This window comes from Chiloscyllium plagiosum, unplaced genomic scaffold (genome assembly GCF_037043375.1).
Source record: "Chiloscyllium plagiosum isolate Xiang-an unplaced genomic scaffold, Cpla_swu_hap1 HiC_scaffold_46, whole genome shotgun sequence".
Classification (NCBI taxonomy): domain Eukaryota; kingdom Metazoa; phylum Chordata; class Chondrichthyes; order Orectolobiformes; family Hemiscylliidae; genus Chiloscyllium; species Chiloscyllium plagiosum.
The window spans coordinates 9,318,517-9,338,936 of NW_028270184.1; the positions used below are offsets into that span (position 1 = coordinate 9,318,517).

Genomic DNA, 20,420 nt, shown 5'->3' on the forward strand with positions numbered 1-20,420 from the left:
CACACTCACTCACTCTAATACACACACACACACTCACTCACTCTAATATACACACACACAGTCACTCACTCTAATATACACACACAGTCACTCACTCTAATATACACACAGACATACACACACTCACCCTAATATACACACAGAAACACACACACACTCACTCTAATATACACACAGACACACACACTCACTCTAATATATATACACACACACACTCACTCTAATATACACACAGACACACACACTCACTCACTCTAATATACACACAGACACACACACTCACTCACTCTAACATACACACAAACACACACTCACTCTAACATACACACACTCATACACACAGACACACACTCACACACTCACTCTAATATACACACACACTCGAATATACACGCAGACACACACACACTCACTCACTCTAATATACACACAGACACACACACACTCACTCACTCTAATATACACACAGACACACACACACTCACCCTAATATACACACAGAAACACACACACACTCACTCACTCTAACATACACACACACACTCACTCTAATATACACACGACACACACACACTCACTCAAATATACACACAGACACACACACTCACTCTAATGTATACACACACACACACACTCACTCTAATATACACACAGACACACACACACTCACTCTAATATACACACGACACACACACACACACTCACTCACTCTAATATACACACAGAAACACACTCACTCTAACATACACACACTCATACACACAGACACACACTCACTGAAATATACACACACACACTCACTCTAATATACACACAGATACACACACTCACTTTAATATACATACAGACACACACACACACTCACTCTAATATACACACAGACACACACACTCACTCTAATATATACACACACACACTCACTCACTCTAATATACACACAGACACTCACTCACTCTAATATACACACAGACACACACACTCACTCTAATATATATACACGCACACACACACTCACTCACTCTAATATACACACAGACACATACACACTCACTCACTAACATACACACAAACACACACACTCTAATATACACACGACACACACGACACACACACGCTCACTCTAATATACACACACACACTCACTCTAATATACACACACACACTCACTCTAATATACACACACACTCACTCTAATATACACACACACTCACTCTAATATACACACAGACACACACACACACTCACTCTAATATACACACAGAAACACACTCACTCTAACATACACACACTCATACACACAGACACACACTCACTGAAATATATACACACACACACACTCACTCTAATATACAGACACACACACACACATTCACTCTAATATACACACACACTCACTCTAATATACACACGACACACACACACACTCACTCACTCTAATATACACACACACACTCACTCTAATATACACACAGACACACTCACTCACTCTAATATACACACAGAAACACACTCACTCTAACATACACACACTCATACACACAGACACACACTCACTGTAATATATACACACACACACTCACTCTAATATACAGACAGACACACACACATTCACTCTAATATACACAAACACACACTCACTCTAATATACACACACACACACACTCATTCTAATATACACACAGACATACACACTCTAATATACGCACAGACACACACTCTAATATACACACAGACACACACTCACTCTAATATACACACAGACACACACTCACTCTAATATACACACACACACACTCACTCACTCCAATATACACACAGACACACACACAAACTCACTCTAATATACACACAGACACACTCACTCACTAAAATACACAGACACACTCACTCACTAATATACACACAGACACACACTCACACTAATATACAGACACACACTCATTCTAATATACAGACACACACTCACTCTAATATATACACAGACACACACACACTCTAATATACACACAGACACACACACACTCTAATGTACACACAGACACACACACACTCTAATACACACACACACTCACTCTCTAATACACACACACACTCACTCTAATATACACACAGGCACACACACACACGCTAATATACACACAGACACACACTCACACACTCACTCTAATATACACACACACACTCTAATATACACGCAGACACACACACACTCACTCACTCTAATATACACACAGAGACACACTCACACACTCACTCACTCTAATATACACACACACACTGACTCACTCTAAAATACACACACACACTCACACTCTAATATACACACAGACACACACACACTCACTCACTCTAATATACATACACACTCACTCTAATATGCACATACACACTCACTCACTCTAATATACACACAGACACACACACACTCACTCACTCTAATATACACATACACGCTTACTCTAATACACACACAGACACACACACTCACTCACTCTAATATACACACACACACACTCACTCTAATATACACACAGACACACACACACACTCACTCTAATATACACACAGACACACTCACTCACTCTAATATACACACACACACTCACTCACTCTAATATACACACACACTCACTCTAATATACACACACACTCACTCACTATAATATACACACAGACATACACACGCACTCACTCTAATATACACACACACACTCACTCACTCTAATATACACACACACTCACTCACTCTAATATACACACACTCACTCACTCACTCTAATATACACACAGACACACACACACTCTAATATACACACAGACACACACACACACTCACTCACTCTAATATACACACACACACACTCACTCTAATATACACACACACTCACTCACTCTAATATACACACAGACATACACACACACTCACTCTAATATACACACACACACTCACTCACTCTAATACACACACACACACTCACTCACTCTAATACACACACACACACACTCACTCACTCTAATATACACACACACACTCACTCTAATATACACACACACACTCACTCACTCTAATACACACACACACTCAAATACACACACACACACTCACTCACTCTAATATACACACACACACTCACTCACTCTAATATACACACACACACTCACTCACTCTAATACACACACACACACTCACTCACTCTAATACACACACACACACTCACTCACTCTAATATACACACAGACATACACACACACTCACTCACTCTAATATACACACACACACACTCACTCACTCTAATATACACACACACACTCACTCACTCTAATACACACACACACACTCACTCACTCTAATACACACACACACACTCACTCACTCTAATATACACACACACACTCACTCACTCTAATATACACACAGACATACACACACACTCACTCTAATATACACACACACACTCACTCACTCTAATACACACACACACACTCACTCACTCTAATATACACACAGACATACACACACACTCACTCTAATATACACACACACACTCACTCACTCTAATACACACACACACACTCACTCACTCTAATACACACACACACACTCACTCACTCTAATATACACACACACAGTCACTCACTCTAATATACACACAGACATACACACACTCACCCTAATATACACACAGAAACACACACACACTCACTCTAATATACACACACACACTCACTCACTCTAATACACACACACACACTCACTCACTCTAATACACACACACACACTCACTCACTCTAATATACACACACACACTCACTCACTCTAATATACACACACACACTCACTCACTCTAATACACACACACACACTCACTCTAATACACACACACACACTCACTCACTCTAATATACACACACACACTCACTCACTCTAATATACACACAGACATACACACACACTCACTCTAATATACACACACACACTCACTCACTCTAATACACACACACACACTCACTCACTCTAATATACACACAGACATACACACACACTCACTCTAATATACACACACACACTCACTCACTCTAATACACACACACACACTCACTCACTCTAATACACACACACACACACTCACTCACTCTAATATACACACACACAGTCACTCACTCTAATATACACACACACAGTCACTCACTCTAATATACACACAGACATACACACACTCACCCTAATATACACACAGAAACACACACACACTCACTCTAATATACACACACACACTCACTCACTCTAATACACACACACACACTCACTCACTCTAATACACACACACACACTCACTCACTCTAATATACACACACACAGTCACTCACTCTAATACACACACACACACTCACTCACTCTAATATACACACAGACATACACACACACTCACTCTAATATACACACACACACACACTCACTCTAATATACACACACACACTCACTCACTCTAATATACACACAGACACTCACTCACTCTAATATATACACAGACACACACACACCTCTTATTCTTCCTCTCGTCCCTTCCTGTTCATGTATTTGTTCAGGTGTTCCTTGAATGCTGCTGCTGTGTCTGTTTCCACCCCTCCTCTGGCAGCGTGTTCTAGGCCCTCATCACCCTCTGTGTGGATAACTTGCCTCGCACATCTCTTTTAAACATCCCCCTCCCCCCATGTGTTCCCTCCCCCCAAACACACACTGTGAACCTGCATTCCTGGTAACTGACCCCTCCACCCTGGGAAAAAGCCTCCACTCTATCCATTGCCATTCACAACCTTATAAACCTCGATCAGGTCGCCCCCTCAACCTCCTGCCTTCCAGTGAAAACAAACCCAGTCTATCTGATCCTTCCTTCATCGCTAAAGTCCCCCAGACCAGGCCACATCCTGGTAAACCTTTTCCGTACCCTCTCCAAAGCATCCACTTCCTTCAGGTAGTGTGGTAACCAGAACTGCACACAATATTCCAAGTGTGGTCAAACCAAAGCTCTATCAAGCTGCAGCATAACTTGTCCATCCTTATACTCGATGCCCGTCCCAATGAAGGTCAGCATGCCATTGGCCTTTTTCACTCCCTTGTCTACTGCGCTGCCCCCCCCTCAGTGATCTGTGGGCCTGCACACCCAGATCCCTCTGCATATCAATACTCCAAGGGGTTCTGCCATTCACTGTATAATTTCCACCTGTACTTGACCTTCCAAACCTCACATTTTTTCCAGATTAAACTCCATCTGCCACCTTCCTGCCCGTAACTCCAGCTGATCTATATCCTGCTGTATCCTCTGACAATCCTCCTCACTCTATGCAACCCCACTAATCTTTGTATCGTCTGCAAACATATTAATTAGACCAGCTACATTTTCCTCCAAACCATTTATGTAGATCATGAACAGCAGAGGTCCCAGCACTGATCCCTGTGGAACACCACTAGTCACAGCCCTCCATTCCGAAAAGTATCCTTTCCCCGCTACCCTCTGCCTCCTCTGACTAAGCCAGTTCTGTCTCCATCTTGCCATCTCACCCCTGATACCATGTGACTTCACCTTTTGTACCAGTCTGCCATGAGGGACCTTGTCAGAGGCTTTACTGAAGTCCATCTGGACAATATCAACCGCTTTTCCCTCAATCATCTTCATCACCTCCTCACAAACCTCCATCAAGTTAGTGAGGCACCACCTCCCCCACACAGATCCAGGCTGTCTATCGCTAATCGGTCCATTTGCGCCAAAATGCTGATAGACCTTGTCCCTGAGAATCTTTTCCAATTATTTCCCTACGACTGACACGGGGCTCACAGGCCTGTAATTCCCTGGATTATCCCTGTTACCCTTCTTAAACAATGGGACAACATTAGCTATTCTCCAGTCCCCTGGGACCTCACCTGTGGTCAAAGAGGGTAGAAAGATGTCCGTCAATACTCCAGAAATTTGTGTTCTTGCCTCTGGGATAGATCCCGTTAGATTCCGGGGACTTATCTACCTGAACACTTTTTAAGTTGGACAACACCTGCGCAGGTTAGGGTGGATTGGCCATGCTAAATTGTCCCATAGTGCCCAGGGATGTGCAGGTTAGGGTGGATTGGCTATGCTATATTGTCCCATAGCGCCCAGGGATGTGCAGTTTAGGGTGGATTGGCCGTGCTAAATTGTCCCATAGTGCCCAGGGATGTGCAGGTTAGGGTGGATTGGCCATGCTAAATTGTCCCATAGTGCCCAGGGATGTGCAGGTTAGGGTGGATTGGCCATGCTAAATTGTCCTATAGTGCCCAGGGATGTGCAGGTTAGGGTGGATTGGCCATGCTAAATTGTCCCTTAGTGTCCAGGGATGTGCAGGTTAGGGTGGATTGGCCGTGCTAAATTGTCCCATAGTGCCCAGGGATGTGCAGGTTAGGGTGGATTGGCCATGCTAAATTGTCCTATAGTGCCCAGGGATGTGCAGGTTAGGGTGGATTGGCCGTGCTAAATTGTCCCATAGTATCCAGGGATGTGCAGGTTAGGGTGGATTGGCCGTGCTAAATTGTCCCATAGTATCCAGGGATGTGCAGGTTAGGGTGGATTGGTTGTGTTAAACTGTCCCATATTGTCCAGGGATGTGTAGGTTAGGGTGGATTGGCTGTGTTAAATTGTCCATAGTGTCCAGGGATATGCAGGTTAGGGTGGATTGGCCGAGCTAAATTGTCCCATAGTGCCCAGGGATGTGCAGGTTAGGGTGGATTGGCCGTGTTAAATTGTCCCATGGTGCCCAGGGATGTGCAGGTTAGGGTGGATTGGCCGTGCTAAATTGTCCCATGGTGCCCAGGGATGTGCAGGTTAGGGTGGATTAGCCGTGCTAAATTGTCCCAGAGTGCCCAGGGATGTGCGGGTTAGGGTGGATTGGCCGTGCTAAATTGTCCCATGGTGCCCAGGGATGTGCAGGTTAGGGTGGATTGGCCGTGAGAAATTGTCCCATGGTGCCCAGGGATGTGCAGGTTAGGGTGGATTGGCTGTGTTAAATTGTCCCATAGTGTCCAGTGATGTGCAGGTTAGGATGGATTGGCCGTGCTAAATTGTCTCATAGTGTCCAGTGATGTGCAGGTTAGTGTGGATTGGCCGTGCTAAATTGTCCCATGGTGCCCAGGGATGTGCAGGTTAGGGTGGATTGGCCGTGCTAAATTGTCCCATGGTGCCCAGGGATGTGCAGGTTAGGGTGGATTAGCCGTGCTAAATTGTCCCATAGTGCCCAGGGATGTGCGGGTTAGGGTGGATTGGCCGTGCTAAATTGTCCCATGGTGCCCAGGGATGTGCAGGTTAGGGTGGATTGGCCGTGAGAAATTGTCCCATGGTGCCCAGGGATGTGCAGGTTAGGGTGGATTGGCTGTGTTAAATTGTCCCATAGTGTCCAGTGATGTGCAGGTTAGGATGGATTGGCTGTGCTAAATTGTCTCATAGTGTCCAGTGATGTGCAGGTTAGGGTGGATTGGCCGTGCTAAATTGTCCCATAGTGCCCAGGGACGTGCAGGTTAGGTTGGATTGGCCGTGCTAAATTGTCCCATAGTGCCCAGGGATGTGCAGGTTAGGGTGGATTGGCCGTGCTAAATTGTCCCATAGTGTCCAGGGATGTGCAGGTTAGGGTGGATTGGCCGTGCTAAATTGTCCCATAGTGTCCAGTGATGTGCAGGTTAGGGTGGATTGGCCGTGCTAAATTGTCCCATAGTGTCCAGTGATGTGCAGGTTAGGGTGGATTGGCCATGCTAAATTGCCACATAGTGCCCAGGGATGTGCAGGTTAGGGTGGATTGGCCGTGCTAAATTGTCCCATAGTGCCCAGTGATGTGCAGGTTCGGGTGGATTGGCCATGCTAAATTGCCACATAGTGCCCAGGGATGTGCAGGTTAGGGTGGATTGGCCATGCTAAATTGTCCCATAGTGCCCAGGGATGTGCAGGTTAGGGTGGATTGGCCGTGCTAAATTGTCCCATAGTGCCCAGGGATGTGCAGGTTAGGGTGGATTGGCCTTGCTAAATTGTCACACAGTGCCCAGGGATGTGCAGGTTAGGGTGGATTGGCCGTGCTAAATTGTCCCGTAGTGCCCAGGGATGTGCAGGTTAGGGTGGATTGGCCGTGCTAAATTGTCCCATAGTGCCCAGGGATGTGCAGGTTAGGGTGGATTGGCCATGCTAAAATGTCCCATAGTGTCCAGGGATGTGCAGGTTAGGGTGGATTGGCCGTGTTAAATTGTCCCATAGTGTCCAGTGATGTGCAGGTTAGGGTGGATTGGCCGTGCTAAATTGTCCCATAGTGTCCAGGGATGTGCAGGTTAGGGTGGATTGGCCGTGCTAAATTGTCCCATAGTGTCGAGGGATGTGCAGGTTAGAGTGAATTGGCCGTGCTAAATTGTCCCAAAGTGCCCAGGGATGTGCAGGTTAGGGTGGATTGGCCGTGCTAAATTGTCCCAAAGTGCCCAGGGATGTGCAGGTTAGGGTGGATTGGCCGTGCTAAATTGTCCCATAGTGCCCAGGGATGTGCAGGTTAGGGTGGATTGGCCGTGCTAAATTGTCCCATAGTGCCCAGGGATGTGCAGGTTAGGGTGGATTGGCCATGCTAAATTGTCCCATAGTGCCCAGGGATGTGCAGGTTAGGGTGGATTGGCCGTGCTAAATTGTCCCATAGTGTCCAGGGATGTGCAGGTTAGGGTGGATTGGCCGTGCTAAATTGTCCCATAGTGCCCAGGGATGTGCAGGTTAGGGTGGATTGGCCGTGCTAAATTGTCCCATAGTGTCCAGGGATGTGCAGGTTAGGGTGGATTGGCCGTGCTAAATTGTCCCATAGTGCCCAGGGATGTGCAGGTTAGGGTGGATTGGCCGTGCTAAATTGTCCCATAGTGCCCAGGGATGTGCAGGTTAGGGTGGATTGGCCGTGCTAAATTGTCCCATAGTGTTAGGTGAAGGCGTAAATGTAGGGGAATGGGTCTGGGTGGGTCACGCTTCGGTGGGTCGGTGTGGACTTGTTGGGCCAAAGGGCCTGTTTCCACACTGTGAGTAATCTAATCTAATCTAATCTAAAGAAAAACTCTTCCTTTTTAATAGCAACTTTGCTTAGAAACTGCCTTCCCTCAGATCATCCTCCACCAATTCCTTCTCCTTGGTGAATACTGACACAAAATATTCCTTTCAGACCTCACCTACTCTTCTGCCTCTGGACATTCGTGCCCCGGAATGGGTCTGGCTACCCTCTCGCTTTTTATTTATGTGTAAAAAGCCTTGGGATTCTCCTTGATCCTGTGTGCTGATGACTTTTCATGAACCCTTTTCGCCTTTCTAATTCCTCGTTTCAGTGCTTTCCTACTTTCTGTTGTCAGTTCCCATCCTCCTAGAACTTACATCAGCTTCCTTTTCCTATTTGATGAAGATCAAAGCATCTCTGGGTCACCCAAGGTTCAAGTAACTTGCCATACCTATGGCAAGAATACTCGCAAGAATGTGCTGCACCCTGAACTCTTAACAACTGCCATTTGAAATAGTCCCGTAAGTTCAATGTGGATTTACCCTCAAACAGCCGCCTCCAATCAACGCAAACATTTGGCTTTGGGAAACCGCTGATTAGAGCATCTTACTGGTCAACAAATCAATGACAAAGGGCTTTGCGTTTGTGCGTTCAAACCTAAGTTAATTACACAATCTATTATCCCACACACCGGATTTGCAATGCCACCTCACTTGTGCCCATCAATAACTTTATGACCCGTCTCTGATGGGGCGTCAGGAGGGGTGGTCCACTCAGGAAACATGCAAGAAACAAACCACACGTTTAATGAGCATGCACACTGCATTAGCAACACACACCGACGGGCCCACGTTCAATAAGGGAAGGAAGAGGGGAAGAGGATATGTACAGTCACAGCTCCTGGATGCTGGAGTCTCTCCTTTACTAGGAGTAGCATTCACCCCTGCCTGTCACCCCCATGGGTATTCTCTCCAATATTAGACACAGTAGCCTGCAAACCCTTTCCCTGATCATTAACAAAGCATTCCTGCAGAGTGTGAGACACATGCACTGTGGTGACACCACCATGGTCGAATAGTTGGTCGGGCTGAGATCCACCTGAGAGGTAGCTGGCTGGGTGAGACACAAGGCCAACCCATTTACAGCAGCACCATAGCACCTCAGAGAACATTAGGAGCAGACGCAGAGAAAAAGCTGCCAGGGAATGCTTCGGCAGGGGCTGCACTCCAGAGAATAAGGTAATGCAGTAAAGGTTTACAGAGGAGCTGCACTCCAGAAAATAAGGTAATGGAATGGGTTTACAGAGGGCTTACACTCCAGAGAATAAGGTAACAGAGTGGGGCTTCACTCCACAGAATAAGGTAATGGAGTGGGATTACAGGGGGTGCACACTCCAGAGAATAAGGTAATGGAGTGGGAATACAGAGGGTCTGCACTCCAGAAAATAAGGTAATGGAGTGGGATTACAGAGGGGCAGCACTCCAGAGAATAAGGTAGTGGAGTGGGATTACAGAGGGGCTGCACTCCAGAAAATAAGGTAATGGAGTGGGATTACAGAGGGGCAGCACTCCAGAGAATAAGGTAGTGGAGTGGGATTACAGAGGGGCTGCACTCCAGAGAATAAGGTAGTGGAGTGGGATTACAGAGGGGCTGCACTCCAGAGAATAAGGTAGTGGAGTGGGATTACAGAGGGGCTGCTGGCCAGAGAATAAGGTAGTGGAGTGGGAATACAGAGGGTCTGCACTCCAGAAAATAAGGTAATGGAGAGGGATTACAGAGGGTCTGCACTCCACAGAATAAGGTAGTGGAGTGGGATTACAGAGGGGCTGCACTCCAGAGAATAAGGTAATGGAGTGGGATTACAGAGGGGCAGCACTCCAGAGAATAAGGTAGTGGAGTGGGATTACAGAGGGGCTGCTGGCCAGAGAATGAGGTAGTGGAGTGGGAATACAGAGGGTCTGCTGGCCAGAGAATGAGGTAATGGGGTAAATTTACCGAGGAACTGCACTTCAGAGAATAAGGTAATGGAACAGTTTTGCAGGGAGGCTGGACATCAGAGACTAAGGTTATGGGAAAGTTAAAATTGTCTGGACATTTGAAACACGAACGGAAGGAGCTGGAGATACTCAGCATGACTGGGGGCATCTGATTGTTGACAGCTAAATGAAATGTTCACATAGTTTGCCACTGCACAGATTCTACCTGTCCTCTTGGATATATGCAGTATAAAGTGAAAGGGATGGTTTATATGAGGGCAGTTCTCCAGTAATAAGGTGCTGGGGACAGTTTCTTTGCAGCAGTGCTCCAGGGATAGAGGTAAAGGACCATTTTAGATGGAGCCAGTAGCGTGAGGTTATGTAATGGCATAGTCCAGATGAAAGGTATCATTCATGGATTACAGTAATTGTGTCAATTTTAACTGAGGGCATAATCCATGGATTACGGTAATGGTGTCACTATCAGGTGGAGTCATTAATCCATAGACTATGGTAACAGTGCCAGTTTCAGGTGGAGGGAATAGTCCATGGATTATGGTAACAATATCAGTTCCAGGTGGTGGCTATAATCTAGATTATGGTGACAGTGTCAGTTTCAGACAGAGGTCGTAATCCACATATTATGGTAACAATATCAGTTTCAGATGGAGGCGGTAATCTGTGGATTACGGTAACAGTGTCAGTGACCACAGAATACAGTAACAAATCAGTTTCAAATGGAGGCAGTAATCTGTGGATTACAGTAACAGTGTCATATTCTATGTATTACAATAGCAGTGTCAATTTCAGGGGAAGGCAGTAATACATAGATTATGGTGGCAATGCCAATTTCAGAGGGAGTAGTCCAGGGATTACGGTAACAAAGATAGTTTTATCAGTGCATGATGGTAAATCAGACACAGACAGTAATCCATGGATTACGCTAACAGTGTCAGTTTTAGATGGTGCCGTAACCCACGGATTACGGTAACAGCCTCAGTTTTAGATGGTGCAGTAATCCATGGATTACGGTAACGGCATCAGTTTTAGATGGTGCAGTAATCCACGGATTACGGTAACGGTGTCAGTTTTAGATGGTGCAGTAATCCATGGATTACGGTAACAGCGTCAGTTTTAGATGGTGCAGTAACCCACGGATTACGGTAACGGTGTCAGTTATAGATGGTGCAGTAATCCACGGGTTACGGTAACAGCGTCCGTGTTAGATGGTGCAGTAACCCACGGATTACGATAACAGTGTCAGTTTTAGATGGTGCAGTAATCCACGGGTTACGGTAACGGTGTCAGTTTTAGATGGTGCAGTAATCCATGGATTACGGTAACAGCGTCGGTTTTAGATGGTGCAGTAATCCACAGGTTACGGTAACAGCATCAGTTTTAGATGGTGCAGTAATCCACAGGTTACGGTAACAGCCTCAGTTTTAGATGGTGCAGTAATCCACGGGTTACGGTAACGGCGTCGGTTTTAGATGGTGCAGTAATCCACGGATTACGGTAACAGCGACAGTTTTAGATGGTGCAGTAATCCACGGATTACGGTAACAGCGACAGTTTTAGATGGTGCAGTAATCCACGGATTACGATAACAGCCTCAGTTTTAGATGGTGCAGTAATCCACGGGTTACGGTAATGGCGTCAGTTTTAGATGGTGCAGTAATCCACGGGTTACGGTAACGGCGTCAGTTTTAGACGGTGCAGTAATCCACGTCTTACGGTAATGGGGTCAGTTTTAGATGGTGCAGTAATCCACGGATTACGGTAAGTATGTCAGTTTTTAGATGGTGCAGTAATCCACGGGTTACGGTAACGGCATCAGTTTCAGATGGTGCAGTAATCCATGGGTTACAGTAATGTCGTCAGTTTTAGATGGTGCAGTAATCCACAGATTACGGTAACAGCCTCAGTTTTAGATGGTGCAGTAATCCAGGGTTATGGTAACGACGTCCATTTTTAGATGGTGCAGTAATCCACGTCTTACGGTAATGGGGTCAGTTTTAGATGGTGCAGTAATCCACGGATATCGGTAACAGCATCAGTTTTAGATGGTTCGGTAATCCAGGGATTACGATAACGACGTCCATTTTTAGATGTTGCAGTAATCCACGGATTACGGTAACAGCGTCAGTTTTGGATGGTGCAGTAATCCATGGGTTACGGTAACGGCGACAGTTTTAGATGGTGCAGTAATCCAGGGTTATGGTAACAGCGTCAGTTTTAGATGGTGCAGTAATCCATGGATTACGGTAACCGCGTCAGTTTTAGATGGTGCAGTAATCTACGGATTACAGTAACAGCGTCAGTTTTAGATGGTGCAGTAATCCACGGATTTCAGTAACAGCGTCAGTTTTAGATGGTGCAGTAATCCACGGGTTACGGTAATGGTGTCAGTTTTAGATGGTGCAGTAATCCACGGGTTACGGTTATGGCGTCAGTTTTAGATGGTGCAGTAATCCACAGATTACGGTAACCACGTCAGTTTTAGATGGTGCTGTAACCCATGGATTACGGTAACAGCTTCAGTTTTAGATGGTGCAGTAATCCACGGATTACAGTAACAGCATCAGTTTTAGATGGTGCAGTAATCCACGGATTACGGTAACGGCGTCAGTTTTAGATGGTGCAGTAATCCACGGATTACGGTAACGGTGTCAGTTTTAGATGGTGCAGTAATCCACAGGTTACGGTAACAGCATCAGTTTTAGATGGTGTGGTAATCCACGGTATACAGTAACGGTGTCAGTTTTAGATGGTGCAGTAATACACGGATTATGGTAACGGCGTCAGTTTTAGATGGCGCCGTAATCCAGGGGTTACGGTAACGGTGTCAGTTTTAGATGGTGCAGTAATCCACGGGTTATGGCAACGGCGTCAGTTGTAGATGGTGCAGTAATCCACGGATTACGGTACCGTGTCAGTTTCAGATGGTGCAGTAACCCACGGATTACGGTAACACCGTTAGTTTTAGATGGTGCAGTATCCCACGGATTACGGTAATGGCACCAGTATTAGATGGTGCAGTGATCCAGGGATTACGGTAACGGCGTCAGTTTTTAGATGGTGCAGTAATCCACGGATTACAGTAGCAGCCTCAGTTTTAGATGGTGCAGTAATCCAGGCATTACGGTAACGGCGTCAGTTTTAGATGGTGCAGTAATCCACGTCTTACGGTAATGGGGTCAGTTTTAGATGGTGCAGTAATCCACGGATTACGGTAATGGGGTCAGTTTTAGATGGTGCAGTAATCCACGGATTACGGTAAGTATGTCAGTTTTTAGATGGTGCAGTAATCCACGGATTACGGTAATGGGGTCAGTTTTAGATGGTGCAGTAATCCACGGATTACGGTAAGTATGTCAGTTTTTAGATGGTGCAGTAATCCTCGGCTTACGGTAATGGCATCAGTTTTAGATGGTGCAGTAATCCATGGGTTACAGTAATGTCGTCAGTTTTAGATGGTGCAGTAATACACAGATTACGGTAACAGCCTCAGTTTTAGATGGTGCAGTAATCCAGGGTTATGGTAACGACGTCCATTTTTAGATGGTGCAGTAATCCACGTCTTACGGTAATGGGGTCAGTTTTAGATGGTGCAGTAATCCACGGATATCGGTAACAGCATCAGTTTTAGATGGTTCGGTAATCCAGGGATTACGATAACGACGTCCATTTTTAGATGCTGCAGTAATCCACGGATTACGGTAACGGCGACAGTTTTAGATGGTGCAGTAATCCAGGGATTACGATAACGACGTCCATTTTTAGATGTTGCAGTAATCCACGGATTACGGTAACGGCGACAGTTTTAGATGGTGCAGTAATCCAGGGTTATGGTAACAGCGTCAGTTTTAGATGGTGCAGTAATCCATGGATTACGGTAACCGCGTCAGTTTTAGATGGTGCAGTAATCTACGGATTACAGTAACAGCGTCAGTTTTAGATGGTGCAGTAATCCACGGATTTCAGTAACAGCGTCAGTTTTAGATGGTGCAGTAATCCACGGGTTACGGTAATGGCGTCAGTTTTAGATGGTGCAGTAATCCATGGATTATGGTAACAGCCTCAGTTTTAGATGGTGCAGTAATCCACGGATTACAGTAACAGCATCAGTTTTAGATGGTGCAGTAATCCACGGATTACGGTAACGGCGTCAGTTTTAGATGGTGCAGTAATCCACGGATTACGGTAACGGCGTCAGTTTTAGATGGTGCAGTAATCCACAGGTTACGGTAACAGCATCAGTTTTAGATGGTGTGGTAATCCACGGTATACAGTAACGGTGTCAGTTTTAGATGGTGCAGTAATACACGGATTATGGTAACGGCGTCAGTTTTAGATGGCGCCGTAATCCAGGGGTTACGGTAACGGTGTCAGTTTTAGATGGTGCAGTAATCCACGGGTTATGGCAACGGCGTCAGTTGTAGATGGTGCAGTAATCCACGGATTACGGTACCGTGTCAGTTTCAGATGGTGCAGTAACCCACGGATTACGGTAACACCGTTAGTTTTAGATGGTGCAGTATCCCACGGATTACGGTAATGGCACCAGTATTAGATGGTGCAGTGATCCACGGATTACGGTAACGGCGTCAGTTTTTAGATGGTGCAGTAATCCACGGATTACAGTAGCAGCCTCAGTTTTAGATGGTGCAGTAATCCAGGCATTACGGTAACGGCGTCAGTTTTAGATGGTGCAGTAATCCACGTCTTACGGTAATGGGGTCAGTTTTAGATGGTGCAGTAATCCACGGATTACGGTAATGGGGTCAGTTTTAGATGGTGCAGTAATCCACGGATTACGGTAAGTATGTCAGTTTTTAGATGGTGCAGTAATCCACGGATTACGGTAACGGCATCAGTTTTAGATGGTGCAGTAATCCATGGGTTACAGTAATGTCGTCAGTTTTAGATGGTGCAGTAATACACAGATTACGGTAACAGCCTCAGTTTTAGATGGTGCAGTAATCCAGGGTTATGGTAACGACGTCCATTTTTAGATGGTGCAGTAATCCACGTCTTACGGTAATGGGGTCAGTTTTAGATGGTGCAGTAATCCACGGATATCGGTAACAGCATCAGTTTTAGATGGTTCGGTAATCCAGGGATTACGATAACGACGTCCATTTTTAGATGCTGCAGTAATCCACGGATTACGGTAACGGCGACAGTTTTAGATGGTGCAGTAATCCAGGGATTACGATAACGACGTCCATTTTTAGATGTTGCAGTAATCCACGGATTACGGTAACGGCGACAGTTTTAGATGGTGCAGTAATCCAGGGTTATGGTAACAGCGTCAGTTTTAGATGGTGCAGTAATCCATGGATTACGGTAACCGCGTCAGTTTTAGATGGTGCAGTAATCTACGGATTACAGTAACAGCGTCAGTTTTAGATGGTGCAGTAATCCACGGATTTCAGTAACAGCGTCAGTTTTAGATGGTGCAGTAATCCACGGGTTACGGTAATGGCGTCAGTTTTAGATGGTGCAGTAATCCATGGATTATGGTAACAGCCTCAGTTTTAGATGGTGCAGTAATCCACGGATTACAGTAACAGCATCAGTTTTAGATGGTGCAGTAATCCACGGATTACGGTAACGGCGTCAGTTTTAGATGGTGCAGTAATCCACGGATTACGGTAACGGCGTCAGTTTTAGATGGTGCAGTAATCCACAGGTTACGGTAACAGCATCAGTTTTAGATGGTGTGGTAATCCACGGTATACAGTAACGGTGTCAGTTTTAGATGGTGCAGTAATACACGGATTATGGTAACGGCGTCAGTTTTAGATGGCGCCGTAATCCAGGGGTTACGGTAACGGTGTCAGTTTTAGATGGTGCAGTAATCCACGGGTTATGGCAACGGCGTCAGTTGTAGATGGTGCAGTAATCCACGGATTACGGTACCGTGTCAGTTTCAGATGGTGCAGTAACCCACGGATTACGGTAACACCGTTAGTTTTAGATGGTGCAGTATCCCACGGATTACGGTAATGGCACCAGTATTAGATGGTGCAGTGATCCACGGATTACGGTAACGGCGTCAGTTTTTAGATGGTGCAGTAATCCACGGATTACAGTAGCAGCCTCAGTTTTAGATGGTGCAGTAATCCAGGCATTACGGTAACGGCGTCAGTTTTAGATGGTGCAGTAATCCACGTCTTACGGTAATGGGGTCAGTTTTAGATGGTGCAGTAATCCACGGATTACGGTAATGGGGTCAGTTTTAGATGGTGCAGTAATCCACGGATTACGGTAAGTATGTCAGTTTTTAGATGGTGCAGTAATCCACGGATTACGGTAACGGCATCAGTTTTAGATGGTGCAGTAATCCATGGGTTACAGTAATGTCGTCAGTTTTAGATGGTGCAGTAATACACAGATTACGGTAACAGCCTCAGTTTTAGATGGTGCAGTAATCCAGGGTTATGGTAACGACGTCCATTTTTAGATGGTGCAGTAATCCACGTCTTACGGTAATGGGGTCAGTTTTAGATGGTGCAGTAATCCACGGATATCGGTAACAGCATCAGTTTTAGATGGTTCGGTAATCCAGGGATTACGATAACGACGTCCATTTTTAGATGCTGCAGTAATCCACGGATTACGGTAACAGCCTCAGTTTTGGATGGTGCAGTAATCCATGGGTTACGGTAACGGCGACAGTTTTAGATGGTGCAGTAATCCAGGGTTATGGTAACAGCGTCAGTTTTAGATGGTGCAGTAATCCATGGATTACGGTAACCGCGTCAGTTTTAGATGGTGCAGTAATCCACGGGTTACGGTAATGGCGTCAGTTTTAGATGGTGCAGTAATCTACGGATTACAGTAACAGCGTCAGTTTTAGATGGTGCAGTAATCCACGGATTTCAGTAACAGCGTCAGTTTTAGATGGTGCAGTAATCCACGGGTTACGGTAATGGTGTCAGTTTTAGATGGTGCAGTAATCCACGGGCTACGGTAATGGCGTCAGTTTTAGATGGTGCAGTAATCCACAGATTACGGTAACCACGTCAGTTTTAGATGGTGCTGTAACCCATGGATTACGGTATCAGCCTCAGTTTTAGATGGTGCAGTAATCCACGGATTACGGTAACGGCGTCAGTTTTAGATGGTGCAGTAATCCACAGGTTACGGTAACAGCATCAGTTTTAGATGGTGTGGTAATCCACGGTATACAGTAACGGTGTCAGTTTTAGATGGTGGAGTAATACACGGATTATGGTAACGGCGTCAGTTTTAGATGGCGCCGTAATCCAGGGGTTACGGTAACGGTGTCAGTTTTAGATGGTGCAGTAATCCACGGGTTATGGCAACGGCGTCAGTTGTAGATGGTGCAGTAATCCACGGATTACGGTACCGTGTCAGTTTCAGATGGTGCAGTAACCCACGGATTACGGTAACACCGTTAGTTTTAGATGGTGCAGTATCCCACGGATTACGGTAATGGCACCAGTATTAGATGGTGCAGTGATCCACGGATTACGGTAACGGCGTCAGTTTTTAGATGGTGCAGTAATCCACGGATTACAGTAGCAGCCTCAGTTTTAGATGGTGCAGTAATCCAGGCATTACGGTAACGGCGTCAGTTTTAGATGGTGCAGTAATCCACGTCTTACGGTAATGGGGTCAGTTTTAGATGGTGCAGTAATCCACGGATTACGGTAATGGGGTCAGTTTTAGATGGTGCAGTAATCCACGGGTTACGGTAATGGCGTGAGTTTTAGATGGTGCAGTAATCCACGTCTTACGGTAATGGGGTCAGTTTTAGATGGTGCAGTAATCCACGGATTACGGTAATGGGGTCAGTTTTAGATGGTGCAGTAATCCACGGGTTACGGTAATGGCGTGAGTTTTAGATGGTGCAGTAATCCACGGATTACGGTAACAGCGTCAGTTTTAGATGGTGCAGTAATCTACGGGTTACGGTAACAAGGACATGAGTTCACCCGCCTGGGTGGGGCATCCTCGTGCAAACTGAGCCAGAGAGCTATTTCAATCTCCGGCACTGGACTCAATCACACAGGGCGGGGGTGCCGTATGAAAACCCGGCCTGGATGCAGGGGTGGTGGGACCGGGGGAGATGTTAGCGGCACTCAACACACACACACACACACAAACAGCAATCCCTGTCGCCGCAGTCACCCACCTCTCAGCTGCTCCGTGCGCAAGAGGAACTTAAAACCTGGGATGGAATGGAGAGGGAGCTGTCAGAGAACAGGCAGAAATAGCTCCAGGTCAGACCTGACAGCCCATCTTGCGGGGAGGAGTCATCGCTAATTCCAACCTCTGAGCTGGTACCACCAAAAGTAATCGACGAAGTGGGAACCTGAGACATAGAGGTGCACGGCACGGAAATAGACCCTTCCGGTAACAACTCGTCTGTGCCGCCCAGATGTCTTGGTCTAATCTCGATCCATTTGCCAGCACTTGGCCCACATCCCTCTGAACCCTCGGAAATGTACTATTTTGTATGCTGTTGCATTATTTTGTGGTTGAGCCTCAGAGTCATACAGCACGGAATCAGACCCTTTGATTCAACCAGTCCATGTCAACCATAATCCCAAACTACACCCGTCCCACCCACCCGTGTTTGGCCCACGTCTGTCCAGACATTTCTTATTCACGTAGTCATCGAGATGTCTATTAAAGTTCAAACTCTATCAGCATCCACCACTTACATTCTTTCCACACATTCTGTGTAAAACAATTGTCCTTCATGTCTTTTTGCCACCATAATCACAAATCTACCCCTGCTCGGGGACAATATCCATTTGCTGACCAAAGGGTTGGTATGAAATCATAAAGGTACGGGAGAAAATAGGCCATTCGGCCCCTCGAGCCTGCTGTCCTAGATTTGATTGTGACCTTGGTTCTGCTTTCCCATCGGCTCTCCCCCCCACCCCACCTCCTTGCCGGTCACCCCACCTCCCCCAGTTGCGCTGGTTACCACAGCAACCCGGTTTCAGAGCAGCTCCGTTGGCTGTCGAGCCCGAGGTGGGGTAAAGGCGCCAGTGAAATGCAAACCTCCCACCCTCGCTTCATCAGGGCTTGCTGCGGACCCAGAGCGTCGGGCTCAAAAGTTCAGTTTCACTGCTTTGGGGATGGCAGAGCGAAGCTTGGGAAAAGGATTAAAAATTTAAAATATTTCTTTCAAAAATTGAGCAGGAGTAGGCCATTCAGTCCTTCAGGTCTGCTTCCCCCGTTCCCCCTTTCTCTCCCTATACCCTTTAGCCCGAAGATTAAATCCCCAGGAGCTGATCAGGTGTACCCGATAACTCTGTGGGAAGCTAGAGAAGTGATTGCTGGGCCTCTTGCTGAGATATTTGTATCATCGATAGTCACGGGTGAGGTGCCAGAAGACTGGAGGTTGGCAAACGTGGTGCCACTGTTTAAGAAGGGTGGTAA

The 20,420-nt window shown here is 46.0% G+C and overlaps 1 protein-coding gene across 5 annotated transcripts in view; it reads right to left on the bottom strand.

The window, feature by feature from the left end:
• Positions 1 to 20,420, bottom strand: part of LOC122546736 (EH domain-binding protein 1-like) — a 165,287-nt gene that overhangs the window by 96,080 nt on the left and 48,787 nt on the right. For 4 of the 5 annotated variants that reach the window (XM_087983698.1, XM_087983699.1, XM_087983697.1 and 1 more), the window contains exon 7: positions 19,162 to 19,197. The exons of the other annotated variant lie outside the window; for it this stretch is intronic. In XM_087983698.1, the coding sequence (XP_087839824.1) occupies positions 19,162 to 19,197 (36 nt within the window). The remainder of the gene's footprint in view (positions 1 to 19,161; positions 19,198 to 20,420) is intronic. 5 annotated transcript variants of the gene reach the window in all.